This window comes from Apteryx mantelli, chromosome Z (genome assembly GCF_036417845.1).
Source record: "Apteryx mantelli isolate bAptMan1 chromosome Z, bAptMan1.hap1, whole genome shotgun sequence".
NCBI lineage: Eukaryota > Metazoa > Chordata > Aves > Apterygiformes > Apterygidae > Apteryx > Apteryx mantelli.
In genome coordinates, this window is record NC_090020.1 from 59,764,886 (window position 1) to 59,792,534 (window position 27,649).

Genomic DNA, 27,649 nt, shown 5'->3' on the forward strand with positions numbered 1-27,649 from the left:
GGCGGAGCGGGGCTCATTTCCTTTCCCTTCCGGCCGGCCCCCACCTGCTCACCGCCTCGAGTTCCGACCCCCCGCCCGGCCGAGTCAGAACGGGGCGGCCAGAAGCGCCGCGCTGCCCGTCCCGTCCGCGCTTTCCTCCCTTCCTGGCGGCACCGAGCCCTCAGCGCTGCAGGCAGCCACCTCCCCTGCAGGCGGAACCAAAGCGTCCGGGGGGAGCGTTCCCAGCCGGGGCCGTCTCGCAGCGGTACCGCCCTTTTCGCTGCGCGTGAGCGAGCGAGGCGGCCGCTCGGCGCGGCCGTTGAGCGCGAGGGGCCGCCGCCATGGTGAGGGGAGAGGGGCGAGGGGCCGGGGGAGGATCGGGGGGCGCCGCGGGGAGCGGAGCGGGCCGCGGGGGCGCTGAGGGGGGCGGCGGGGGAGGCCGGGCCCGGGCGGCGGCCGTGGCCGGGCCCGGGCGGCGGCCGTTACCTGCTGACGGCGCCTGCTGCTCGCCCCCAGCCGCAGAACGAGCACATCGAGCTGCACCGCAAGCGCCACGGGCGCCGCCTCGACTACCATGAGAGGAGGAGGAAGAAGGAGGGCCGCGAGGCTCACGAGCGGTCGAGGAAGGCCAAGAAAATGATAGGGCTGAAGGCCAAGCTCTACCATAAGCAGCGCCACGCTGAGAAGATACAAATGAAAAAGACGTGAGTATCCACCTGCTCTTCGGTATCGTTCAGCTCTGGTACTTGAAGGATGAGATTAGGTGTGAACGCAGTTAGAGCGAGCTCTTACTGGGGTTATACGTTATACCTTGAATTACTGTTGCAGTTGCAGGAGAAAGGCTTTTAGTGCCACAGTTAAGATATTCCTGTCTTCCTCTCTTCTCTCGGGGTGTTTCTGCCATTAGTAGTTAACAATAATTCTATTACAAGCAATCTGTAAGATACGCGTTAACTAGCAATAGTGATTACTGAAGTGTAATTGTAACAAAAATACAAAAATATGAATGCATTTGTGTAGGGTTTCTACCTTGACTCCTGTATTACTGTAAAAAAAAAAAAAAGCACCTCCTATTAACTGTGTTAATAGAAAAGGTACAGTAACATGCACTGTATGTTCAAGCAGAACACCAACCAGGCCTGTCTTCCAGGATAAATTACAATATCAAGCTTACATAAAGAAGAGCATTTTTCTCAGAACTTTCTCTATTGTTCAGGACTTGAAATAAAAAGTGTTTACAGCATTCATTTATTGCTAATGAACTTAATATCTATTACCACATGTTGTTTTTGTTGTTTTCCAAGTATAGCCAGTTATTTTCTCAGCTACTTGTAAGGTATTGAGTTTGATTATAGGTTGGGGGGGGGTTGTTGTTGTGGTTTGTTTTTGGGGGGTTTTTTTGAAAATGGCCTCACAGGTAACAGAACATGACTACTTCAGTGCCTTTACAGACACACACCATGCTCCAAAACTTAAGTGCTGCCATCAAGTCTTAAAAGAGTAGCAGACTTTTTCCTTCCCCCAGAGAGGAAGGCTATTAACTCAAAGTGCTTGGCTTTGAGAGTTACGGTGCTTGCTTTAAGCCATTCAAAAATTTCTTAGCAAGTATTATGTATTCCTATCTTGATAGAAATTGGCAGGCTTTCCATGCACTCTGTATAGTCTATCAGAATTGTTATATTAAATGAAATCACCAGTTTCCCATGAAAAATAATTGTGATTTATACTGAAGGATTAATGTGTACTACTTTAATTTGTTTACAAATACATCTTTAAAAGTAAGCTCTGAGTAGGCGCAAGTTTAAGGTGAAAGGACAGTTTTTCATATCTCATCTACAAAATACTTTTTTCTGCTCTCAATACTGAGTGGGTTTTAAAAAAGTATTTCTTTTCTCGCAGCATTAAAATGCATGAAAAGAGAAATACGAAGGAAAAGAATGAAGAGAAAACACCTAAAGGAGCCATACCAGCATACCTGTTGGACAGAGAGGGCCAGTCCCGAGCTAAAGTTCTCTCTAACATGATCAAACAGAAGAGAAAAGAAAAAGCTGTAAGTAACTGTATTAATAAATTCAGGTACTTACTGTTGCTTGTGATGATGACTACTTTGAATTGTTGATGCTCAGATGACTTGCAGCCTGCAAGCAAAGTCTAAATATTGATATTGTAAAAATCCTAAAACTTCAAATCGCTTAGCTATTTAGGACAAGATATTGCATATGCTTATTTTATCATAAATTTAATCATTAACTAAACTGAGGAGCTATAAGTTGTATAAGAGGTATGGTTTACAACTTTGCTTTAGTGAAATTGTATTTTATTCTTTGTCCCCTTTCATTTCCCGATGCTGCATGCATATAAGACTACTAGCATTTTTTTTCTCCCCCCTCCAGGGGAAATGGGAGGTTCCTGTGCCAAAAGTCCGTGCACAAGGAGAAACAGAAGTTTTAAAAGTGATCCGTACAGGAAAGAGAAAGAAGAAGGCCTGGAAGAGAATGGTTACAAAAGTTTGTTTTGTTGGAGATGGCTTTACTAGGAAACCTCCTAAATATGAACGATTCATTCGACCAATGGTAATGTTCTTGAGACTTAAAGAATATTTAAGTAATTCTGTTTACTTGCTGCTCTGAGTTCCAGTGGCAAGGAGACTTTGTTTTATGATAACACTCCTGGTTAAACTACTGATTCAGAATATTCTTATTAGTATGTTTGAAGAAATCCAAACTTAGAATAGCTTGGGGGCAGGGGTGGGCCCTGCAGTCATATCCCTCTGTCTCCATTGAAATATCTCTACGCTTATTGGCATCATCTGAATTACAGGAGGAAGTTAAAGCTACCAGCTCCCAAATTAGCATGAGACAGTCTCTAATGGAAGCACTTTGACATAGCATATAAAGCTGATGGCATCTTTTTTTTTCAAACTGCTGTGATTCTGCGCATTGCAGAGGCCAGGGCTCTCTGCTACTCTCTTTCTGGTTTGGTGATGAGCAGCAGCACCCAGCTTGAAGCACAGCAGTGCCAGTAGGTAGGGGAAGCACTGTGTCTCCAGCCTGGCCTTTTTTTATGTGGATGCAAGAACAATTTGTGGGCTCTAGCTGCCTGGCAGTGCACAGGAGAAGTTAGACTGTCCAGGACAGTGTAGTTTAATATTAACAGCTGCTCCTGTTTCCTCACAGGAAAAGACAAAAGCATTTGGTGCCTGTTGGATTATACTCCATTATTAGTTTGATAGTTGTCTTACACAGAGGCCTTTGATAGATTTTTACTGACAGAGAAAGGGTTATGGTACTGAGTAGTAAAGTCTCCTTTGCAAAGCACTTCCAGGTCACTAGATAGAAAGTGCTATAAGAGATGGGTGTTTAATATTATAATATGTGAAAGATTTTTTTTTTTTTAGGTTTATAAGAAGTAAAAGAAAATCTCAAGTCTGAAAACCAGTAAGACTGTAAAATGCTTTACCATTAGGTCCTGATTTCTTCATGGGACAGAAGCCATCTGTGGTAGCAAGCATTCTTCTTGCACTACTATTAAAAATTGGCATCCTGAAAATATACATAAAGAATTTCATCTCACCTTGTCATTAATCAGATTTTAACAAGTCTAGCATTCTATAATAGATAGATAACACTTTATTTCTACTCTCTTAAAGTGCATGAAGCTGAGGACATAATGCTAAAAATGTTAAATTCATCACAAGAGCTTAAAGTAAATATTAACTTGTTCTAACACTCCTTATGCAATAGGGCTTACGTTTCAAGAAGGCACATGTGACACATCCTGAACTTAAAGCTACTTTTTGCCTACCTATCCTTGGAGTAAAGAAGAATCCTTCTTCCCCTTTGTATACAACATTGGGTGTAATTACCAAAGGTACCGTCATTGAGGTGAACGTGAGTGAGCTTGGCCTCGTGACCCAAGGAGGCAAAGTAATCTGGGGTAAGTAGCCAAGCTAGCTGTACTGCAGAACTAGTTTTAAAATTTTAACAGTACATGAGGCAATAGAGACTTAAGCCTGCATCCTGTAAATTGTCAACACTGATCCATTCTTAAATGTTAGTTTGGGGCTGCAGCGGAAGCAACCACTAGACAGCTATAAAAGTGCAAGTTGCAAGTTTTAATCTTAGGCTTTTCCTTCATATCTTCAACATCAAATTAGGTAAAGTTCAGAAAAATGGCTTCACTTGGCTAGGTTTTGTATTAACTAGTGCCACAAGTCTATAATGACCTAACCACATGAACTATGAATAGTCACATTATGGTTTTGGTGGAACCTCTGACTAGAATAGTCTTCACAGGATCAGGCTGACCTGTACTACAGTCCAAGCCAGCCTCCCCATTAAAAGAACTTGTGGAGGTTTTTTGGGTTTGTTTTTTTGTTTTTTTTTTAAACTTGCTGAGAACTTGAGATGGTACATTTACAGAACAGCCTGATGAAAAATATTTTGAAAGTCTCATTTCCAGCTCAGTGGAAACTGAATTTAGATTTCAAAATGCATTTCTCTTGGAACAGGAGTTTCCTAGACTTCTAAACAGACTTGTGGATTAAACATGCAAACATGGAAAATTCTTATTTAGTTTATTATGTGCAAACTACTTCAAGCTTTTGTAGATATTTAAATTTAACTCCCTTTTCTCTTTAGGGAAATATGCACAAGTAACAAACAATCCAGAAAACGATGGCTGTATTAATGCAGTTCTACTTGTCTAAGTGGTATCTGAGACTAAGCAATGGACACAGGCTCCTGCAAAAATCAGTCCAATTTCAACAAGTTTGCAAGATCTCTGGAATGTTCAACCATTGAAGAACACTGACCCCACAAACTGGTGAGGAACTTAAACTTGCCAGACTGACTGCTCAGATTTTTATATTTATTATGTTTGTTCAGCTGAACATTGTCCAAATAAAGTGAATCAATTTTCACGTTTTGCTAACGTGGTGTGGATTTGACTTAAATCTTCTTGGTGTTTTTACAGTAGCAGTTTTGTGGCTTAAATTCATAGCATAAATATTCCGCTCACAGTTTTTAGTGGTGGGAAATACAGCCCTTATCTCCCACGATGGCAAGACTGGGAACCCTACTGTAATAACTGCAGGTATAGAAGAGCATGTTAACTTGCATTCTGCTTCTGGAGAATCAGTACAACTGGATGAATGCAGCCAAAAATCTTACTGCAGACTGACACTAGAAATTAAGCATTCCTAATTTGGTACTTGCCCATATAGAAAAGCATGTGCTTGAGATAACATCAGCAGCACAGTGGAAGGAGGGGGGGAGTGGAGGGGAAGATGACTAGAAGGGTGGTTATTTCTTTTTCATTTTACCTCCCTTCTTTCTCCTTTCTGTATCCATGACTGCATTACAGGAAAGAGCAAGTGCTTCCATGCAGAAGAACAGTTTTACAAGTTCAAATTGTAAAATTTTGGTGGTTCTAGGATAATGTGAAATTAGAGAAGGGCATGACAACACTGATACTACAACTACTCGTAGCCATCGTGGTTGTTTTAAGAAACATTCAAGTTAAACTGAAGTCACAAGCATCAGTTGGTCACAGTGGTACTGTAGTTAAAACAGTAATCTTCCAGAGATACAAATACTAACTTTAAAGTCAAGAATTTGGTGGTAAACAAACTTAGCACCATCTACAGCTACAAATACACACTCATTTTGTGTTCCTACTCTTAAACAGTACTTGAAGCCAAAGAGCTTTTAACATGAATTCAGAGTCAAATCATTATGAAGAGTTTCTCCAGTTTTATGAATGCATTCTTACCCCTCAGTGTTGTTTGGCTTGTCTATAACAAAATAGACTAACTAGATAAAATTGCTAGGTTTATACCAACTCTGCAGGATAGTGTAAACTGCAGATTGCCTGACTATAACATTCAGAACAGCCTTTTCTAAAGCCTTCTTAAAGAAGATCTGACGTGTAAACCCATTGAAGTACAGCAAGTTGCTTTTATAGGTAAAAAAATTTTCATTTAATAATTTTGAGCTTTTAAAGCTCCTTGGTAGTAGATGGATTGTAAAATAATGCTAAATATGATGATAGCTATAAATTTTGCTCTAGTGAACTGATGCAATTAGAAAGATGCCTCCTGTATAGCAGAGAGGGCTCAAATACTAAAAACCAGGAAAAAAAAAATCACAAAATATAAGTTTAATTACTAGTTCAAAACATTTCAAAACCAGTCAAGACAATACTAAAAAAAGGAAAAACTGAAACACACGGTAACAAGACTTAATACAGTACTGTAGAATAGCAACACATCTTTCATAAGATTTATAAACAGCAAATTTATAACAGGGTATCACTACTTTAGAAAACATCTAACACCACATTTATGAAAATAAATTTAGAAGTGTATCCTCTTGGAAATAAAATTTTATAATGGTCACTCAGAGCAGAGAAGCTGAAACTTAGGCCTATTTATTGCTATGTTTAACTTAGTAATGTTGATGTCATTGTAAATGACCAATTTGATTACTGACATCTACAGAATGAAATGGTATAAAAAGCAACAACCTAAGGTCAGACATCATTTAAGTAAGTTAAAAGCACTTCTGAAGACATGTATACATTTTCATGTAAAGGACTATGAAACATGAGAACAACAAACAAGAATTCTGCATGAAATGAGAAAAAGACCAGAAAAAAAGTGGGAAAAGCAAAGCAACTCCTGTTAAAACAAGCAGCACAAGAAAGACATTTGAACAAATGCTGGATTCAAATACAAAACCATTTACCATTGAAAAGCAAGGCTGAAGTCACAAATTAACGTTCTTTAAGCTCTATTCCTAGACTAAATAAAGCTCAAAAATAATACTGCTTGCTTTCATTGTACACATGTAGTTCCAAAGCACATTGTAATAAGATTTGGTACAAAGTTGTAGAAAGTCGATGTTTTAATTGTTGATTGCTGGTGCGGTAAGATCTTAAAAATTCTTTAACAATTCAATGGTAATAAACCAGACAGTTAACAGAGGAAAAAATTTGTCCAAGCCTAAAAAACACTGGTCTTCTCAAGGTAAAACACTTCAGTTGTCAGATATTTCCTCTTGCATTAATATAACAGAAAGTATAGACTATTAAGCTATGTTTCCAATGGGACAATCAGTACTGCGATAAACACTATTATTTAATAACGGTACTTTGATTTTGTCACTTAGTATTTACTCCAAGATGACTGATGCCAAAGAAGTTATTACAGAAAATAAACTGTGCCCTTTAGTTCAAAGTACTGCTGCAATCACAGCTAGAACTGTCTAGTTTTCAAGACCATATCAGGTATCAGAATTCTAATCACACCTTGACTGCCCCATTCTGTTCTTAACTGTCAGGCCATCAGCTACTATCTCAGGTACCCTCGATTTACAGAAATAGTTACTCAAGAGTACACTTAACTACTGAACTTAAATTCACGTTTAAATCCCCCCCCCCAGCTCACTGAAATTAGATCAGAAATCTAGCTGATCTCAGTAGAATCCAAGACTGTCCTAATCCAATATTGCTGCTGCAGTGCTTATGCATTCAATATGCACATCTTAAAAATATATTAACTGAAATCAATACTGACTTAGCTGTGAAAAGAAAGAGCCAAATGAGTGAAATGACCTTTTCCCATTAACACTGTTTTCCAACCTTAAAGGGAATACAAGTGATATAAACATATGCCTCAAAAATCCAGTTAGAAGTAATTGAAATAACTGGGATTCACTTTTCATAAACAAAAGAATCCTTGAATTATTAAAAGTTGATACATTTTTATCAGTTGAAGTATTCAATAGATTAATGTTTAGGAAAGTTTACTCTAACAAACAAAAGATGGGGTTACAACATAGCTTTAAGCCCCATTTTAACTACCATCAATCCTCACAGAGCCCAATTCCTAGCAACGCAATATATGTTTCCTAGCCATCACGTTCTCATCTTTTTACAATAAATCTTAGGACTAAAAGAAAAGCCATATTAGAGATGACAGAAATTGTCTCATGTGCTTCATAGAAAATGTTTAATTAGTTTTAGAAATGCTTAAGGTTCACTTGAATAGGTTTATAAACAATCATGAAAAATCTTGAACATTTATCAGCCATCAAGGGTTCACAGCAGTGCCTGTACATTGATAGGAAGTTACAGCTAAATGCAACACCTCAAGAAACCCAGATTTAACTCAGTGATCCCGTGTACCCTAAATCCAAAGAGTAGACAATACATAGTTCTAAAAACCCACTTTTTTTTTCAGTGTCTCTGAACAAATTAAAAAGGAGCATGGTTCTGTTTGTTTCAGCTGATTAAGTAAGAATATATCTTATACAGTTAAAATATAAATACAGTTAAACTGTATAAGCATAAAAATCAAAGAACAGATTCTTATATTTGCTTCATAGGGAGATAAAAATTAAGACAGCATTACAATTATTCAAGTGAACCTTGTACTTAGAAATGCTAAACAGCAATTTCCAGATACCTCTATTTTTGAGACACTGTAGGAGACTGGTTTACTAATCTTCAAAAAGTTATAGCAGATCAAATAGTTGTGTGATTTCCTGTTCTTAGGACCACTGTTCTTTCTTATTCCTGAGTTTTTAACCCATTATGAGAGGAGCTTCATTTATTGAAAGAAACATATAGCAAATTAGGAAATAGCTTATAGTGTATATGGCAATTTAAGTTAAATATATGGTTTGCCAAGAGTACCTCTGAAGGGAAACATGCATGAATAGCCTGTTTTGATTTCTGCCTGTTTGCATATTGCAAAGTTTGGTTGTTGCTTTTAAGAAAGCTATAAACTGGGGAGCTATTATCCCAGGAATTACATCCAAGTTAGAAAAAGAAAGTGGGAATCAGAAGTATTTGCAGCAATCTCCTGCTAACTCCTAAAGGCACAGGAGTTTGGCAAACAAGCATTTGCTGAAATCCCCACTAATATTCACACTAATGAATGTCACATCCACCTGGAATGCCAGAGCTCACAGGAGTCACATCTGGCAGATACAACATTTTAATTACCCCAAAGCACCAGCTGAGTATTTGGAAAACACAAAGCACCACTTCCATTCAGACCAATACTAGATCAAAAGTTGCAATATCCTTTTCCTGTAACATAACAAGTAAGTCATCAAGTATCCATTCAACACACACAAATAGTTAGGAAGGCAGTTCAAACAACTCCCTAGTGTACTGGAATCTGCACGCAGTACATTCTGGAAAACTTATGCTTAGCAAGACACTCACTTTGGAAGTTACAAATACAGTTTACCGCGTAGACATCTCTAAATCTTCACTTAAAGAACTTAATTATCAGAGTGTGCTATGGTAGATACTGTATAGACAGTGTCTCTGCTGACTCAGCTGTTTCAAGTGGTTAGCAAATAGTAGTTGGGAATCAGAAGTGGAAAGTCTCCAGTCCGATTTTAGCAAAATACAGATGCTGCTTATGTTGCTTTGATCTACTGAGTTATACCTGCTTGTATATTTTGAAACCTAGAATTACTTAATCTTACATTCTTTTAATCTCATCTGAAAAAATCTATGGAAAGGAAACAAGAAGAGAGGAGGATGTTCCTTGTTCTGCTTCTCTCCACAGTACAGAACACAAGATTATAAAAATTCTAGAGCGATGTCTATGGGAATTTAAATGACCTTAATAGAGCCAGGATTTCACACTTCACCATTTTTCTTCCAAGACTGCCACCTTAAATATGCAAACTGTTCCTTTGCTAGCACAACTTCTGTATTTATTCAGCATGTATCCTTTATAAAAGGAGGAGACTGGCCATTTACTTTCATACTCTGATGAAGCTCAATGTATAGTGGTTAAAAATTCAAGAAAACTCGAGGAAAGGTGATAAGTTCCCAAAGGAAGTCCAACCCAATATTTTAAACGTGTGTCCTGTGTCCCATACGGTTTAGTTATACCCTAGTTTTTTAAACAAAATAATAACTTTCTTACAAATAGATGAATTAATCAATATTTCATTTTTAAGCTGGCTTTCCTTTTTTCTTGGGTGGACCTTTGTAACCTTTGGCCTTTCTTCGCAAGTTTCTCCGATCTACAATGGGTACCTCAATTTCTGCTTCCTCAGAGCTGCTGTCAGCAGCCCGCTCTGCTGCTGTCTGCGTGTACTGATCCATCTGCTCAGCAGACTCTTCCGACTGCTCTTCTGACTGGTTCTTCTGGCCTTCCTGTCCAGAAGGCTGCTGAAAAGAAACACCCTCAAGTTCAACCACTATCAAAGAACTCTGACCCAAGGCAACAGGGGCCTCCTGTGAGTTGTGCCCTGCCTCTTCATTTTGTTCTTCCACCGAGGAAGTTGTTTTGGGCGACACATTTTCGGAAACAGATTCTTCTGCAGCTTCAGTCACCACAAAGTTTGGCAGGCCGTTGTCTGAGGGTTCATCCCTTGGAGCCAAAGCAGCTGCAGCTGCATTTTCTTCCTTGGACAATTTCTTCCTTTCAGCTTCTTGCTGCTCTTCTTGAGTGTCCTCCTTCTCTATAGATAGACTTTCTTCAGTCAGCACCCCTGAATCATTTGCTTTTAAAACCTGGCCGGAGGTGGGGGGGGAGGGGGAGAAGAGACATCAAAGGGACAATTAAATTTAAGATACAAGATACTGAACACCTAAAACCCCTGCCTAGCAACCTCAGAGGAAATTCTGGCATTCAACAGTTTCCAGTACTACATGCATGGTCAACAAACCAGTCCTCTCCTCTTTGCATAAGACACTTTTGAGACTGCATTTGATATTCAGAGATTGTCTTCTATTTCCAGATTTGTAATTTGGACTCAGGTACAACATGAACATTCTGAAATTAATCCCCAGGGAAAAAATATTTTTTTTTTATTTTGGACAGATACAATTATCATCACTTTGCTAGCATAAAGTCACATAACAATCTGCTCTTAGACCATAAACACAAACCAGTAAAATCTGTGTTCTTGAGGGGTATTTACCAATAATTAATTGCTTGTACACTTCATCATGGAAAACTACCACACAAACCAAGGTTGTGGCTTTTCACGCATATCCGACTATGTAGGGAGAAATAACTGTTTCACTACTGCCAAGGCAAGCTGGAGTATCTTTCTCTTAGGTACCATGTGCATGCACTCCCTGCTTTTGCACATTAAAATAAACTTTAATACAGTCTGTTTATGAATTGATTTCATCTGTTCTGATAATTTTTTCTTCCAAGAAATTCATATAGTGATGATGGGGAGAGGTGTTTTCTATCCATTACTTAACAAAAGAAAGAAACCCAAACAATAAAATGTGTATACACTGAAGAGAAGGACTTAAAGTTTTCCTGCACTTCTCTCACCTTATCTGATACAGTGTCTTCTGAGGGTTTTGCTGGAGGTTCAAGGATTAATGGAACAAACAGCGTTAAGGGTTCTTCTCTTCGACTCTCAGACTGCAATTTCGATTCACCACCTAAAATTTCATTTGCTGTCTCCTCGTCAGCCGTAAGTGAGGTTTTACCAGTTTCTTCTGTTGCCTCACCATTAAGAGGTTCTGGTGGAATTTCCTAAAAAAAAAAAAAACAAAAAAACAAACCCCCCCCCCCAAACCCCCCACATATTTAAGTCAAGGTTGTGCCGAGCCATTGTTCTCAGACACCAGTGGGCATATTCATGATCTAAAATGCAGCTTCACACGAGAAAGCGGCTAGCTCAGGTACCTAGAAAAGTGTACTACGAAGGCAGAGCTCAATGTAGAAGCTATCCAACTACTTAAACTGCGTAATAGCTTTGTGTTATCAGCTGCACTATACTTTCTGACCATGGCTTACACTCTTGTTAGCAGCTGAGTTACATACTTTTTATACATCTCACAAATATGCAAGCTGCAGTCATTCCTTCAAATTGTAGGTTAACGAACCAAACACAGTGTAAGGTCTACTTGCTCACAGATCAATAGGAACATAAAACTCCGGAGATATTGCTGGTCACAGTGGGTACTCCCAGATTTGAATTCAGCTAGTAACAAGTCTTGTGAAAAAAAATTGAATTTAATGCATAAGCTGGAGGGGGTAAGTGGTGGGGGGGGGGGGGACAGGGGGAACAGCAGTCACTGAAGTATACCAGGTATTAGCTCCTTCAATGAAGCCATCTTCTTAAGAAATACTGGATCAGTTCTTGACCCTATTCCAGTTCTCCACATCTAAGTGGGACAAATCAATTACAAAAGCTATCTCAATAGACAAGCTAGAAATGCACTTTACTGAAGATACTATGAACTCTAATAGACCAAAATAAGTAAAGAGGAAGTTTCCCAACACTAGTTCTGTACAGCTTTAGCTTTTAACATGGAGTTCTTAATGAAGCATTGGTATGACAATCTAAGAGTCAATAAACACATGGATCAAGGCAGCTAAGGACCATATTTAACAGAAATTGTAGTTTCATATTGAAAACTTGCCATCTACCATCACTATCACTTGCATCTCTTTTGGATTGAGTCTTGCCAGTCAACACCCAACTCACCTCCTTCTCACTCCGTTTCTCAAGTGGTGATGCATGCAACTCTGTTTCCGACACAGACTGGTCCTCATTTTCAACAATCATTTCCTCATCGTTCTCAACAGCATTCTCCTCAGGTTCTTCTACTAAGTCTTCTGAGCTTTCGGATGTGTGGGCAAGTGGTTCCAGCCTGCAGCAGGTATTAAGATATTTCCTTTAAATTGTTTAAATAAATACAGAATTTTGGTGATCTCATCAGCACAGAAATCATTCTCTCACGACCAATTTAAGTTGTTATATCACACACTTGCCAAGGGAAATACGAATCTAGAAACATAAACACATCTAGAATGGCTAACTCCTAACAAGGGGAAAGATATTAACTAGACAAAATTGCTGCGGCATTTATAAAGTGGAGACATCTATCTCACTTCCATTGTGTGTAAACTTGTCTAAGCAAGTTTGTTATTTGAAAATTAAAAAGCAGTAATCCATTACATATTTAAAAGCTACAAAGGGGTGAGAGAGGAAGCAACTTCACCCCACCCCCCTGCAGGAACAGTTAAAAATTATGCAGCTTCATAAGCAATTATGTTTATATAACCATTGAACATGCATGACTTAAAGACCATGACTGAATAGCAACTCATGCTGATAAACACATCCTGGCTGAAGATACAACCAGCTAGAGATTAAGCTAGCAAACAGCTAAAGATGAAGCTTTGATAAACCTGATACGTAGTGACACCATCTCAAACGTTCAATTCTCATTTCTGAGATGATAACTCTTAGGTGCGCTGAAGTAGTATATACAAACCAAAACAACAAGTACATGGATTTGCACGAGGCTGCTTCACAGTTTCATAATAAATGCAGTATTAGAGGGTTTCATGTTAAATGGCAGTCTGAGATGGAGGTACTGCATAGGAGAACAGCTCCAGGCAGGGGTCAAGTCCCTGAGAGAAGACCCTGCTCTGTTTGCTAAAGTGCACAGAAGGGGGAAGCAAAGTGCCATCCTGCCCCTACTGCCACCAAGATTTGCTGTAGCCCTGCTCACAGACACCACGTTACACATCTCGTTCAGAGGAGCAGCCTCTTGCTTGACTCCACCTTGCAAAGCCCAAAACACTCACTTTCAATGACAGAGGCCGGTCCTCTCTCCTACCCAACTAGGCAATTAGTAGTAGTCACAAGTCGGAGAACTTCTCAACCTGTGGCAAAGTCAAGCCCTGCCATGTGGCCTGTTCTGAACCAGCTAGGAACAGCATTGCATCTCTGCAGTTTCACAGAGCAAGCAGCAGGCAAAAATTAGGCTGTGGCTAGCTGAAGAAACATGGGAAGCCACTTAGCTTGGCAGCCAACTGAAACTGAATCAGTTTCTTGAAAGTTGGTCAAATTTCTCTACAGAGAACAAATCATAAAAACAGATGTCTGATGGCTGAGCTACAGGAGGGCTGAGATTTTGCACAAACTGCATTCCAGGTGTTACAAGCAGAGGAGCAGTGTCCAATACAACAATGTTGCAACAGAATATCCAACCTCACTTGAAAACCTGGTTTAGGGCTTTTTTTGTTTCTTTGTTTTTTGGTGGTGGTGGTAGTGGGGGGGATGTTGTTTTGTTTTGTTTTAAGAAACCTAATGGAACAAAAGTTTGAGGGATTTCCGGGGGGGGGGGGGAGGGAGACATTCTCTTCAGTTCTCAAAAAGGCAGATTTTCAGGGAGGGCAAGGGGGAGGAAGGAGCATTTTTTAAAATAACCATAGCTTTGCTTTCTGGATGGATTTCTTGTCTTGTAAGAACTATTATAACACACAAGCGGACTCTTTTTTTTTTTTTTAAATAACTGTATGAACATAAGCCTACTTTTTTTAGGATGTAAGTCTGGGTATGACAGTTCTAAATCAGGATTTATCTAAACAAAGGGCTTTACTTTGAAGAGGGATGGCTCCCTGCAACTATTTTGTTATCAAGTGACAAGCAGTAACCAACTCCCAAACTACACTGTCAGATTTTATTTAACTGTAAGATGCTACCATAAGAAGAGGTCAGGAAGGGACACATAGCACTGGATAGATGTCCAGCTATATTATTATAAGGAATCATGCTGTGTGAATACAGACGTTTTTACCTTAATACAGACTGGTTTATAACAGAACACACCCCTCTTGTAAATACACCCTCAGTCCTCACTGTTTTCTTACTGTTCTTTCCAACATCTGCTGAGCTTTCAGAAACACCAGACATTTTGGCACAATCACTCTTCAGGTGACATTTCAATTTCCTTTCTCACACCAGGCTTTATTTTCAAGCAAGCAAGCAAAGTAGGAAAAAGTACCACACTGGTGGAGACCCCTGTAGTTTGGGACTGCCTAAGTAACAAAATAATAATATCAATATAATATGGGCTCCTTTACCTGCTTTCTGACATGTGAAGAGCATTCTCCTCATCTCCTTTGGAAATTTCAGGTTCAGATTCCTGGCTATTTTTTCCTATCCTGGGGCGTTTTAAATGACTGCTTCGCGTCCGAATGGAAACGGGTGTTAAGGTAGGCTCTTAGAAGGGGGAAAAAATGTATAAATAAATACAAGTGAAGAAAAGCAGTTTAGGGAAGACTGCACATACAGATTTTTTCCTCTAATCATTTCATTATAGCAAGTGAGTGTAAGAAAAAAGTGAAAGAGCATTTTACTGTGGTACTTTTCTGAACACACATAAACAGTCTTGTTACCAAGACTTGTAACAATTAATTTTATGAGCTGGACCCCAGCACCTTAGAGCAAGGCATGTTTTTGCCCTCTTTGCAGATGAATAAGCTAAGCTACAAAGAGTCTGCTAACCTAGTAATCCATAATAATCACAATATTGATAGTGTTACTTTTACCTTCAGATGTGCTTGCATGGACATCTAATGATTCTTTGCCTTTTTGAGACTCAGCCTAAAGCAAAAGCAAGACCAATGTTATTTTAAATATCTTCATCTCCCCATCTCTGGCTGCACCTTTCTGAAACATTATTTCATAGTAATGATACTATAGAAGACTGGCTACAGCCATTCTTAATTTAAAATACATATATATTTCACAAATTGTATAAAATATAAAAATACATTATAAAATTATTTTATACATATCTTATATCTCAACAGACCAGATGAAGTTTCTTATCATCTGGTCTTTAATAGAAGCATGAATATTTTTTCTGCATTTTATTCTGATCCCAACATACAAGATAAGACTTCAATGTAACCTGCCATTACAAATAACACTAGCAAGTTTTTTGTAATAGTATATAGCAGGTGTCCATACAATTAACTGCTAGATGTCTTTTTTTTCCCCTCCTCTTTTTGTAGAAACCCAAGGGTCTAGACTAGAGTAGCCTAGAAAATTTAGCAGGACAGCTTTATTTTTATACTTGTATTTTGTAGTCTTATTTTATCATGACATGCAATAAAATATGGCAACCCACAGATTAGCTTTAAAAAAAATAAATAAAAGAAAGAAAAGAAAAAGAAAAATCAGCCAAAAAACCAGAACTTAGCGATTCAGCAAGAATATAGGTTACATGCACAGTCAGCATGTAACCTATGCTCATGTCAGACCTCCCTCTCCCTAGAACTCTCTTGCCTCCTGTTCCTCCCAATATCTCCATTTTTGTGAAAGCTAGCTGAGGACTTGGTGGTCAAGCACTTGATATCATGAAGTGGGTGCAAGCTATATACATTAAAATGCAGTATATGCATTGCTCTCTTAACTACTCTAAGCAATCTAGAACTGGCAATAACTTGCATGCAGGTGTTCTGCTGCCTTTCCAGCCTCACTTCAAGTACTGCCCAAGAAGGCCAGCAACAAGTGGCCATATCTAGATTCTGCTGCTCAAAATAGTTTCAAGTAAGTTTTAAGCCACACAAAAAAGGGACCACTAAATTAAATACAGAAATGCATTTGGGGAATGTTTTTTTCAGGTGTGGGGGATGGTAGGGTGTTTTGTTTTGTTTAGCAGTTCACCAGCTTTCAAACTGTTGCAGAGCTCTATACAGACAGCGCAGGTGCCAGGAGAGAGCTGCCAGTGATTCTAGCAGGCTAGGAGGAGTTGAAGCACTTTGGGAACCAAGTATCCATCATCTTCTCCTTCTTGATCACGGCAAAAGACAGGGCTTGAATTCTTAATTCACAGCCACAGAAAACCCTGAGAACTGCTAACATCCCTCTGCTATTTTCTCCAAGTACATCCATGTAACTCTGCATCCAAAATACACATTTTTATGAAAAGGTTTTGCTGAAATGATTGTTAGCACAATCTATCTGAATTTAAAGTCAGTGATAATGCTCAAGGCATTCTTACAAGTTAAAGACTACTATACCAGTTAAAGGCAACTAAGTTGTTGCTTCTCATTTACAGTCTGAAAACATCACTACTTTGCCATCAGTTTTGTTTTGGGAGACGCCAACTTTCTCACTAGGAAAACAGACATTTGATTTACATTTCATATTTAAAGTTTATATCTAAAGGGGTGAAAGCACCAATTCAAACATTATTACTACTCTTCATGATTCAATGGGAAGAGTCACTGACTTATAGGAGAACATGGTCACATCTTAATACTACAGACAGTCTGAAACACAGAAATCCATCCTCCCTGTATCTGGAGCTATGAGTTATTCCCAAGGACATTGTGTGGTCTCAGTGCACAAGTGAGATGGAGGAACAGATGTCTAATATTCAAATACACAAAAATATTCCCAACTAGATACCCACATATAGCTGAAATCAGGCTGAAACTTCAAATACATACAAATAAAGCTGCAATCCTTGTATACGGACGATGTATAACCCCAAATGCAAACTAAACACTTTCCACCATATTCAGCTGTGATGCAAGTGTGTAGTTCCATAAACACTTGTCTTTATTCGCTCCACTCCTGTGATGACACTACTGTTCAACAGCCTTTCTGGAGAGTTTAATCTCTGAGACAGTTAAATACTCTCCTCCTCAAAGCTGCTAGCAAACAGCTCAAGTGTGACACAGACCCCTTTCATGCAGGAAAATAAAGATGGGGAAAACCCCCCCAAAAGTGTATTTTTAGCCCCAGGTTAGTCATCAGTGTTAAGTCAGTGGGAAACATTAACATCCACCCAAAGATAACAAAAATATTTGTCTTTTATAATAGAGACTCAAGCCAACTCAATTATAACAAGATGCACAATGAACATTTCTTCTACTTTATGGCTGTTTCAGTGACCAAAAAGGAAGCAAAAAAAAAAAAAAAGCAGTATCACTTTCAGGTGAAAGTCATGGGTTTTGTCAGACTGGCTGCCCCTCAGACAAAGTAAAAAGGCATGGAAAGCTCTCTGCACAACCCAAGACGGTTTCTTGAGAACATACATGGAAAAAAATCTCAAACAAGCATAACATACTGTTTATCAAACATATCAATCTGCTAAAATCATTCATTTCTGAACTTCAGAAAAGTATTGTTTTGTAAAAATTAAAAATATTTACTGAACATAAAATAAAGAACAGGTAATTAAAGATGAAAGAATAGGATGAGATACATTATATGATCATAGAAAAATATAAAAAGCTTGAGAGCTTTTAAGAGATGGAAAACATTCTGTGTACCTACACTTAGCTGTGTTTCTGGTTCTGTGTTCTGTTCATTTGCTTCAGATCCCACTGCTGATTGCAAAAAATACTCCTCTGTCTGGAAACTCATATTTTCTTTCTGAGAGGCCTCTTCTGTTAAGAGCAGTTAAAAGGGGCAGCAGGAAAAAGAAAGATTACAGTATCTTAATTTAACAATTAGCCATTCTGAACATGATCTCACAAGATCTCAGGAGAAATAAGATTTCTCTGTTAGTTTCCACGGGCAACATTCAAAGGAGTCCCTGTAGAGCAAACACCCTACAGTACAACTTTTACAGTGTCATAAAACAACAAAATAAAGCACCCATACCTGTAATTTTGAGCTTTTCCCTTTGCAATACAGTGGTAATAGGTGTCCTCTGGAACCAGTGTCCTGCTCCCTCCACTTCCCATAAAAGGTCATGGTCCCCAGGGTACTTCTCAAAGTAGCGCTTACAAACTGAACAAATATAATTTAAGAGAAAAAAACCTGCTATGTACACTAGATACACAGCTGTATTTCCATTTTAAAAGTTTATCTGAAATTAAATTCATTTGTAATTTTCCATCATACACATAAGCCACCAAAAAAGAACCATTCAACAAGTAGTCCAGCCTGAATAACCGTAACATTGCTATACCCTAGTCTTCTTTCTCAGTAAATCCCTCCTTCGGGTTTAAGCACTTTCCACTATTCTATTACACTGCAAACAAAAACGGATGCCACTTTTTTCTTCTTCTCTGAGCATCCATTTTGGAGTTTTACAACTTCACTGGTCCCCATCTCTGCCAATCACAAGACCAAACTGGGATGGAAGGGGTCTTAGGTAGAGCATGTGGTCAAGTGATTTTGTCAACTAGTGTTTTTATAGGCCCTGGTTAAAAGCACTCTTTGGGAATGCAAACACATTGCCTTTGTATGGTTTATTATCCACTCACCATTCACTTTTGGAATATTTACTTCTCTGCTATCCCTTCACCTTTTTGCTCCCACTGCACATAGCAAACATGCATGTGGAGAAGCTTGTTATGACATTGTTCAGTAGTGGGTCCAAGGAAAACGGCCATTTTTCAACTGGTTCTCTACTGATGCATAACCTCTGCGGACAAGATCCTGACATACCACTCCTTGGCCAGGGAAATGAATTAGTCATTAAATTGTGCTTGAGACAGCTGGCCAGCTTAAGCCTAACAAACAAGGTCTACTTGGATCCAACTGCAGAGTGGGGTATTTATAACAGCAGAAAATTTCCAGCAGCTTAGCAAAGAGGCATGATGAAAACATGAACAGAGGGAAGCCTGGCAGATGCACTGAGAGCAGGACAAGACAAAGACAGACTTGAGAAATTGGGCAAATGAAGTCCTGCTTGCTTGAACATAGACAATCCCAAGCAACATCATTTCCAGAAAGTTTGTCACTTCCTAGATACTATATCCCTCTTGGGCTGTTAATGATAGAGCGATAAGTGTCTTCCTTGCACACTAAAACTTTGCCTCCTTACACTTAAGTTAAAACATAGCCAAGAATGTTCACTTGACCAGACATCCTGGGAAAGCCAACAGAGAGCCAATAATCAAATCTCACACACAGAGGATTAAAATTTTATAAGGAAATATTTCACCATCTTACCCAAATGAGGTTAGGACATTTAAAAGACCCTCACTGTGAGGGTGGCTGAATGCTGGAACAGGTTCCCCAGAGAGGTTGTGGAGTCTCCATCCTTGGAGATATTCAAAACCCAGCTGGACACGGTTCTGCACAATCTGCTCTAGCCGATCCTGCTTGAACACGGGGGTTCAACCAGATTACCTGCAGAGGTCCCTTCCAACCTCAACTGTTCTGTGATTCTGTGATGCAGCCACAAACATGGAGTGCTCTCATGGAGCTCGAACAACAATGCTCATTTGGACATATAAAGAAAACAAAGACTACCAGAAGAATAAATCAAAGAGCTTGCCTGTGTACATGAAGGACGACAGCGGGTATCGTAAGCCAAGTGTGTCTTCAGTAAAGGAATCCACAAAGTCTTCCAACATCATTAGTCCGAAGTCTTTCCCACGATGTTTCTTTCTTACAAACATTGTGTCTAACACTGGAAGCTGGTAACTCTGAGTAAGGTAAGAGCTACAAACACTTCCTAAAATAATGGGAGGAGGAAAATATCTGTCAGTATTTCAGCACTGACATGCTGCAGCATGGATTTTAGCATATTCAATTAAAGACAGGCTGTAATTGTTGTAAGCCATTTACTGGCTCTTTGGACAAGCTTTATGAAGTTGCCAAGATATTCATAGATTAAAATATCGGAAAAGTTGTCTGCTGAAAAAAGGAAAAGCAGTAGAGAGATAGAGGGGAAAGGCTCACTTTAAAAATCTCACTGCACAGCTCCTTATGAAATCAGACTAAAAATGAAGCTGAAAAAGGGAGGAGGGAAAAGGAGTCAAAAAAATTCATGAACTGCACTTTTCTGTTGGTTATGTAACTCCTCAGGACAAATAGGAAGACTGCAATTCAGCTCTTCTTTAAGAATTGAAACAATAATTCCAGCTTTTGAAATGAAATGACACACCAAAAAACCAAGAAGCTTTACATTGAAATTTTCCCATAAATAGCACATATTATCTATAGTTAAAATGAAGACCAAACAGACTGCAATTACACATGTACTTCAGTATTAGAGGGTAGTTATGGACTCAGCAATGCCAAAGTGATGTCATTTAATGGTATTATAACAGCACTTCAACTACCCAATCCATTTTCAGGATTTCAATCATTTTCATATTTCAATACATTTTGCCAGTCAGTGTGAATCACGCCAGTAAATGGTCCTTTCCTCTAATGAGGCTAGAGAGAAACATACAGTCTTCTATAGAATTTAGTTTGTCCTTGCAATACCTTTTAAGACCAGTGAACATACTTATCTTCATTTTTCAAGCAAGGGAAACATAAGCAGAAAGGTTACATTACTTGGACACCCTTTGGGATATTAGTCAGGCTCCAACACTTTCCTAACCATCTATATCCAGAGCTCTTTCTCCACATGAGGTACTTATAGGGAGAATACAATATGCAATCAAACATGAGTGAAATATTGATAATACCTAGAATGACTAACCTTGAGTGTTTGAGAACTCAGGACAAAACTGGCAGAACAGCACAAAAAATATAACAAATGAGCAACTTCATACAACATATGGTAAAACTTCACTGCCACATAAGCAACTGTCCCCATTCCAGACTAAAAATAAAATCACTATTCTAATTTGTAAGTCTCAGAACCTTAAAAACCTACTTTTGGGGCCACCACACTAGAGCAATTTTGACATTAGAAAAAATACTGGGACATGTAAAAATACATGGAATATTTCATTTCTAATAAATAAAGATAGTATTGACAAGCAGAATAAAAACACACCATTAGCTGACTGCTTTCCTATATTGATTACCAGACCAGAACAGGTCAATGACCCAGCCGGTTTACTATTGTATTTTAACAGTTTGCAAAGGCATATATTTATGTCAGAGATGGGGATGTCTTCAGTGAGTCTCCAGTACCATAATTAAGGCAGAATTCATTAATCCCTTCTAGAGGTAAAATAAAAATGCCATAGTGTTCCTCCTTGATCCAAAAATTTATATTCTAACTATGAAGTGGCATCAATGTACTAAACAGCCTATTCATAAATACCAAATTTTATTCAACAAAAATTGAAAAACCACAATAAAATCCAAATAACTAAAAGGGAATTATAATGGAAAACAGGAAAAACAGAAAATCTGTAAGATTAATGGCATAAACATGTTAGCTAAACTGTAAACTGAGGGAGTGCATGTGTGTGGAAGGAAAGGGAATCTCTTTTTGTCAACACAAAGCGTAGCTGAGCATGGTGCCCGCGGGGGAGGTTTTTCTGCTGTAAAATGTTTAAGAAATAACAATATCTAATTTTACAAAATGTTTATCTGATTTCAGATAAACATGAGCTCTACATTCTGGAGCTAGTCAGACCTTAAGCAGGCAACATACAGGATTACTGTCTGTAACCTGCACAATCTTTCTACTCCCCAGTGAATTTCAGACTCATCAAATATGATATGACCTTGTCCAATATATTGGGGGGGGGGTAAGGGGGGGGAACAGAGTAAACATACCCTTGTGCTTGCACATTACCAGTATGTCATCACACAGCACAAGTGCACAGGTTCAAAATTAAAAGGGAAGAGCACAAGAGACACTTTTTAACCTTCAATTAATATAAATACATAGACAGAAGAAGCCAGAGAAGCAGCAAAAGTACTTGATGTGGATACTGGAGCTCAGAACAAAGCACAGAGCACAGCTCTGTTCTCATATTGGCATATTTCATTAGCTTCAAAGGAAATTAAGACTTGCTTGTAAACTAATTTTAAACTATACTACTACTCCTTAAAAACAAACAAACATATGCCAATCCAACACTAAATGATTGTCCTATGGAAACATAAAAAATAAAAGGTTTCAAGTACATCTCATTTTTATGGGTTCTAATATCTTAGTATTCTACAAAATAGATTCAAGAAGTACCTTCTTAGATTCCTAAGTCACACAAGCATTTAAGCTACTTCTAGAAATTTTAACTGCAGTCCAACCTTTTATGAATTCAAGAAAACACTAACTCACTAGGTCTGCACAGCTTGTAAGGTCTAACTAAATACAGTATTTTTCAAATACACTTCCCCATCTCACCTATTCCCCCACCCCTAGCAAAAAAAAATCCCACAACACAAGTGTTTTACCTGTAGGTTTAACAGAATAGAACCCAATAGCCTCTCCTTTTTTCCATATGATCTTAGCATAGTCATTGCTACCATGACAGAGAAATGGGATCTCATTTCTTTCTATTTCTTGTTTCCGATAGATAATTCGATTCAGAACATAGAGAACCACCCTCTCTCCAACAGACTTCACCTAAGGAAACACAGAACATTTTAGAAGAGTGGTTAGTTTAGCTGATACTCATACATCAGGGACCTTATTTTTCAAAAGTGCCAGCTAACACAATTGCAACTGCAAGAGAAGCTGCAAGTGCTCAAGCAGGACAAAGCTCTGGGTTTGTTTGAGGGACAGGAGATGCTCTGAAGCCATAGCAATAGGTTAGGTGTAAAGCACTACCATAGATAGAGGATATTTCACAACTTCAGCGTCAGTCCCAGCCCAATGGGTAAAAGCTTGGGGCTGGGAGGAGAATGTTTTGAATCAACTCAGAACTATTTTTGGATTTAAGAAACATTCACAACATGGAATAGCAGTATGCCAGCATCAGACTTCTCAGGCCAGCAGATAACTGGAGTCCTACAAAGAAGTCATGATGAACCTCACTGGGTTGCAGGACTCAGCACATTCAATCAGCTGCTGATAGAGTGGCAGACAACAGGACGTGATGCCATGGAAGAAATAGTTACAATAGTTTCTGTGGTATTAAACAAGGAATTCAATATCCTTTTCTCCTTCCTGCAGGATTTCTTTTACACATGAAATCGAAGGTCACCACTACTATCCTACCCACAATGAAGGAAAAAATGAAGGAGCTATGCTCCTTTCCCAATGTCAGAAGTTTCAGCTAACCTACCTGCAAAAGATTTAGCTTTCCTGATTTACTCACCATCCTACCATTATGAAGCACACAAAAACACAAGGCTGCATGTTGTATTCTCTAGAGTAAATTAAGAAAAACAAAAACAAACAAACAAAAAAAAACCCAAAAAACCCACACATCACCAAGACAAGTACCCAAATTCCATGAACAGATATGAATAAGAGTGCTGGAAAAAAAACATGGGTTTACAGTTTTGGAAAAAAAAAATCTGAACTACATAGGCATCAGTAAGGGTAACAAAGCCCCATGAAACAAAAAAAGCAGATACCAGGCAACTTCTGTGTTCCCAAACCCCCTGTATCACCACTGCAGGCCAACAGCTCAACTCTCTTCTATCAAAAGAGTTTCCTTTCAATATTTCTAGCTTACTAATCACCTGATAAGACTGAAAGGTATTCCTACAATACAATGCACCACTCTCCTGAGACCTTTCAATACAACCAGATATACTATATCCTAAAGAGTAAGGAAAAACCATCATCAACAACAAAATAGTTTGCAAAGTGACTGCACAAGGATCACACTTTCTCTAGACAGTATCTTCACAACCAAATTCCCTTCCCCCTAGTACCGATTCCGCTATTCCCATTGATCTTGCTTTTACATGAGATGGCCAATTCATTTCCAAATCAAAACAAAACATGCTACAATTCGTACACCAGCTATTTGCCATTATCTTGAAGGATAAGAAGAACTGCTAGGTGAACATTGGAGCTCTTTACCTGCTGAAGCCCCTCTCTGGAAGGTACAGACGTTCTCACAATGTCATCAATTGACCACCACTGGTCAGCAAGATACAGGGCTACAGCTTGAAAGAAACAAGTTGAAATAAAAAATTAGTGATTGTCAGTATTCCAAAAGAAACATATTCATTAAAGTCACTAAACAGTTAGGAATACCACTGTAGCAACCAAGTTAAGCATCTTCTAATCAGCACTATATTAATGCAGTTCTTACTACCTTAGCACAACATATGTGGTGCTATAGACCCCCCCCATACTTAACACTGTCTGGTCCAAGACCTGTCTGAATTTGAGAACAGTAAGAGAAACTAAATGCAGATTTTGTGCAGTGTGACATAGGGAAAGTGTTTTTCAGACATAAGCACTATCCTTTATTGCTGTGCTCTAGTGCGTCTTCCCAATAAAAACTGGCCCTGCCAAGAGGAGTCATACATAGGTGTACATACGGAGGCGTACATATGTACACACACACACGTGTATTTTAGTTTTGTACTGACAGTGGATATTGACATTGAAACTGTATAAGTCTGAGTCAGATGGATTTAACATGACTGATGGCCATGTGATTAACAATCAGGAAAGTCTGATTCATTTGTGTTTTTGGCAAACTCAGAACTCATATATAGGAGGTCGTATGGAAAGAGAAAGAAACAAGCCATAGCACCGAGCTTGTTATGGAGGACTGGAAGGGAAAACAAACAGACAAAAAACAAAAATAACCCCAACAGTAAGATGTTACCTTGGCCAGAGTTATGTAAGGACTTGCAGGCAAGGACAAATTTAAACTTCATGCTGATCAATCACTGCTAATAAAGAGCATCCAAATTAATGGCCAAGGGTATGGATTCTATGAAAGCTCAGTAAACTCATTTTGGAGATGCGAGGTGTACATCAAGCAACCAAGAGACACATGTTGTACTTGGTTATTAAGTGCAATCAGACAAGCACTGTTTTATGTTGCTAGATATCTTCTGAATTTAATGTGTCCAGTTCTACTCCAATTAGTGTGCAAAGTTCTATTATTTGTGTATATGATTCCACAACAAAGAGTAGTATGGGAACAGGACAGTAGTGAACAACAAATGGAAAAGTGGCAAAGTTATGAGCTACACTAGCATGGAATGCGCAAGGGCCTGGTTACATGTATTTGTCACAGAAAAAGAAACAGCAACACAGAGATTAGAATTTTAAAATGAAACCTGTGAGCGAGTCCTCTGGTGCAAACAAAGCAAGAACTTTGTGTGTCTGCTCTCCACCATAAAGAGGAACGAAGCCCACAGTTGACAAGCTAATAGGAATCTGAAACAAGAGCGTACAATACTTCAATAGACTCTTGCTAATACAACATTAGTAAAATATACAGAGAACATTTAGCAGGATAAGCAAGATGAGTTTTGAAAACTGAGTGCTTAACAGTTAGTTGTAAAAGACAAGTATCAGACCCTGGCCCTTACTGACTTCTTTAAAACACAGTCTGTCTTTACGAAGAAAAAAATCTAAAGAGCTCCAACTCTCAAGCTTTGGCAGATTTAGCTGCAACAATTTATGCTGTTACCGCTCTCTGCTGTCAGCAGCTTGTGCTAATGTGCACAACTGAAGTGAGGTGCGCGAAGAGCCAGCATATGTTCACTTCAACCGCCACAGCTACACAAGCTGTCAAATCCAATAGAAGAATGAGGCAGGCAGGTACAGGAATATCAAACTGGCACAGCTAAATTGCCAGTGTTTGTTAACAATAGCCCTAATGTGTCAAGGCAGGAACTTTGAATTCAAAAGGATTTTCTTCCCTAAAACTGCACACATTTTAGAATTTTAAAATTTGTCTGCTTGATTTTCCCTCTGGATCAATGTAAGAAGGGTCAAAGCAATTCACCACTCAGGAGTTAAGGACCTTTGTGGAAATTCCTTTTGATAATTAAATCTGCATGTTTTCAATATTTAATTAGTGCATCAAAAAAAAAAACCACAAACCCACACTAGACAAGTGTTAATGGTGTAGTAAATAGACTTGCTTACCCAGAAAACAGTCTATATTGATCATGATATATCAAGATTATGATATGCTATGCCACAAATGATCATGTTAATACAGATAAATATTTAGGCATACAGCACCTGCACTTACCACAAATGCTGGGAAATACTCAAGACTCTGCTTCTGCAAAGCAATCTGCAGCACTGACCTTTTATGCCCATAGAGAATCCTCTCACCTCACTTATTTTTCATTAAAGTTAGACATCATTACTTTTATTGGTGCTAGTTATAACAGAAGTGTTCATCTGGATGGAGCCAACATTAGACAGCTTATCACTAAAGTGTTTAAAACATATAATGCCACAGCCAGTCTCTATTAGAACTCTCAATAACAGCAGGGAATACTTCAGATAAAAAGAAAAGGCTCACTTATGAAATTAGTGAAACTTGCATATCAAGAGTTCAACTCAACCATGAAGATCACTGAAGGACTGAGATACAAACAGTCAGTCAGTTTCAGTAAAGCGTGAGTTCAAAGTTATGAAAATAAATTTTTAATGACTACACGAGTTTGTTGTCTTTAGGAAAGAGTTTAAGAAATCAGTTGAGATTAAGGATTTTTTAATAAAGTTATTTAGTACCTACAGAGCTATTGCCCAGAAGGAGCAGATGAAGTGACTGACATCCAGATCTAAATCCACCTCACAAAACAAAACTAAACATAATAGAGAATTTTTAAAATATAAAAGCCATGTTAAAACAATGACATCATTCAAAAGTTATGGACTGTGTTTTTCCTACATATTTTATATCTACAAGCATATCAAGAAAACCATGACCAAGGTATTTGCTGGTTCTTACTTTGCTGTGGTCTGGCAAGGACAAGAATTCAGGACGATTCGGATCTCCACACCGAAGGTCAGACATGTAGTCCTCTGCAGAGCTCTCCAAGTCCTCATGACTGTAGCCGTTCAACACATCCACAGGGAACGCCATCATCTTGAGAAAAAAGCAACATGATTAATACTGCAGGTAACCTGAGGGATACAATGCATAGACTATCAAATATTCCTACTAAAAATGGAACTAGTAAGACTGTTGAACACCTCCCTCTGCTCCTCTCCTGAGAGACTGTCCAAATGAAGCACTAACACTGAGCATGACACAGCCCCAGCTACACAGCTTGGTTTTCCAGTTACAGATGGACTAGGGCAAGGTGGGCACCACTGT

At 38.7% G+C, this 27,649-nt stretch overlaps 2 protein-coding genes across 2 annotated transcripts; one reads left to right on the top strand and one right to left on the bottom strand.

Annotated features, from left to right (window-relative positions):
• Positions 1-218: 218 nt before the first annotated feature.
• NSA2 (NSA2 ribosome biogenesis factor) lies at positions 219-4,911 on the top strand. The gene is made up of 6 exons (XM_067316107.1): positions 219-323; positions 496-683; positions 1,879-2,029; positions 2,373-2,552; positions 3,723-3,915; positions 4,620-4,911. The coding sequence occupies exons 1-6, from the start codon at positions 321-323 to the stop codon at positions 4,685-4,687; spliced, it is 783 nt and encodes a 260-aa protein (XP_067172208.1). The 5' UTR covers positions 219-320; the 3' UTR covers positions 4,688-4,911.
• Positions 4,912-6,123: 1,212 nt separating this feature from the next.
• Positions 6,124-27,418, bottom strand: FAM169A (family with sequence similarity 169 member A). The gene is made up of 12 exons (XM_067315956.1): positions 27,281-27,418; positions 25,644-25,743; positions 24,424-24,509; positions 22,842-23,013; positions 20,026-20,205; positions 18,399-18,527; positions 18,069-18,181; positions 15,326-15,380; positions 14,858-14,996; positions 12,468-12,633; positions 11,303-11,509; positions 6,124-10,524 (listed from the first exon to the last, which is right to left on the bottom strand). Exons 1-12 carry the CDS (start codon positions 27,416-27,418, stop codon positions 9,961-9,963), a joined length of 2,049 nt encoding a protein of 682 aa, XP_067172057.1. The 3' UTR covers positions 6,124-9,960.
• Between the last annotated feature and the right edge of the window lie 231 nt (positions 27,419-27,649).

Excerpts from the sequence above, each read along its gene's own strand:
- NSA2 (XM_067316107.1), top strand. Across the intron at positions 2,030-2,372 it reads AGAAGAGAAAAGAAAAAGCT|GGGAAATGGGAGGTTCCTGT; the intron begins GTAAGTAACTGT and ends TCCCCCCTCCAG. Across the intron at positions 2,553-3,722 it reads AACGATTCATTCGACCAATG|GGCTTACGTTTCAAGAAGGC; the intron begins GTAATGTTCTTG and ends CTTATGCAATAG.
- FAM169A (XM_067315956.1), bottom strand. The coding sequence starts at position 27,418 with ATGATGGCGTTCCCTGTGGATGTGTTGAACGGCTACAGTCATGAGGAC. Across the intron at positions 23,014-24,423 it reads CCAGAGAGGGGCTTCAGCAG|GTGAAGTCTGTTGGAGAGAG; the intron begins GTAAAGAGCTCC and ends GTGTTTCCTTAG. Across the intron at positions 15,381-18,068 it reads AACCAGAAACACAGCTAAGT|GCTGAGTCTCAAAAAGGCAA; the intron begins GTAGGTACACAG and ends CTTTTGCTTTAG.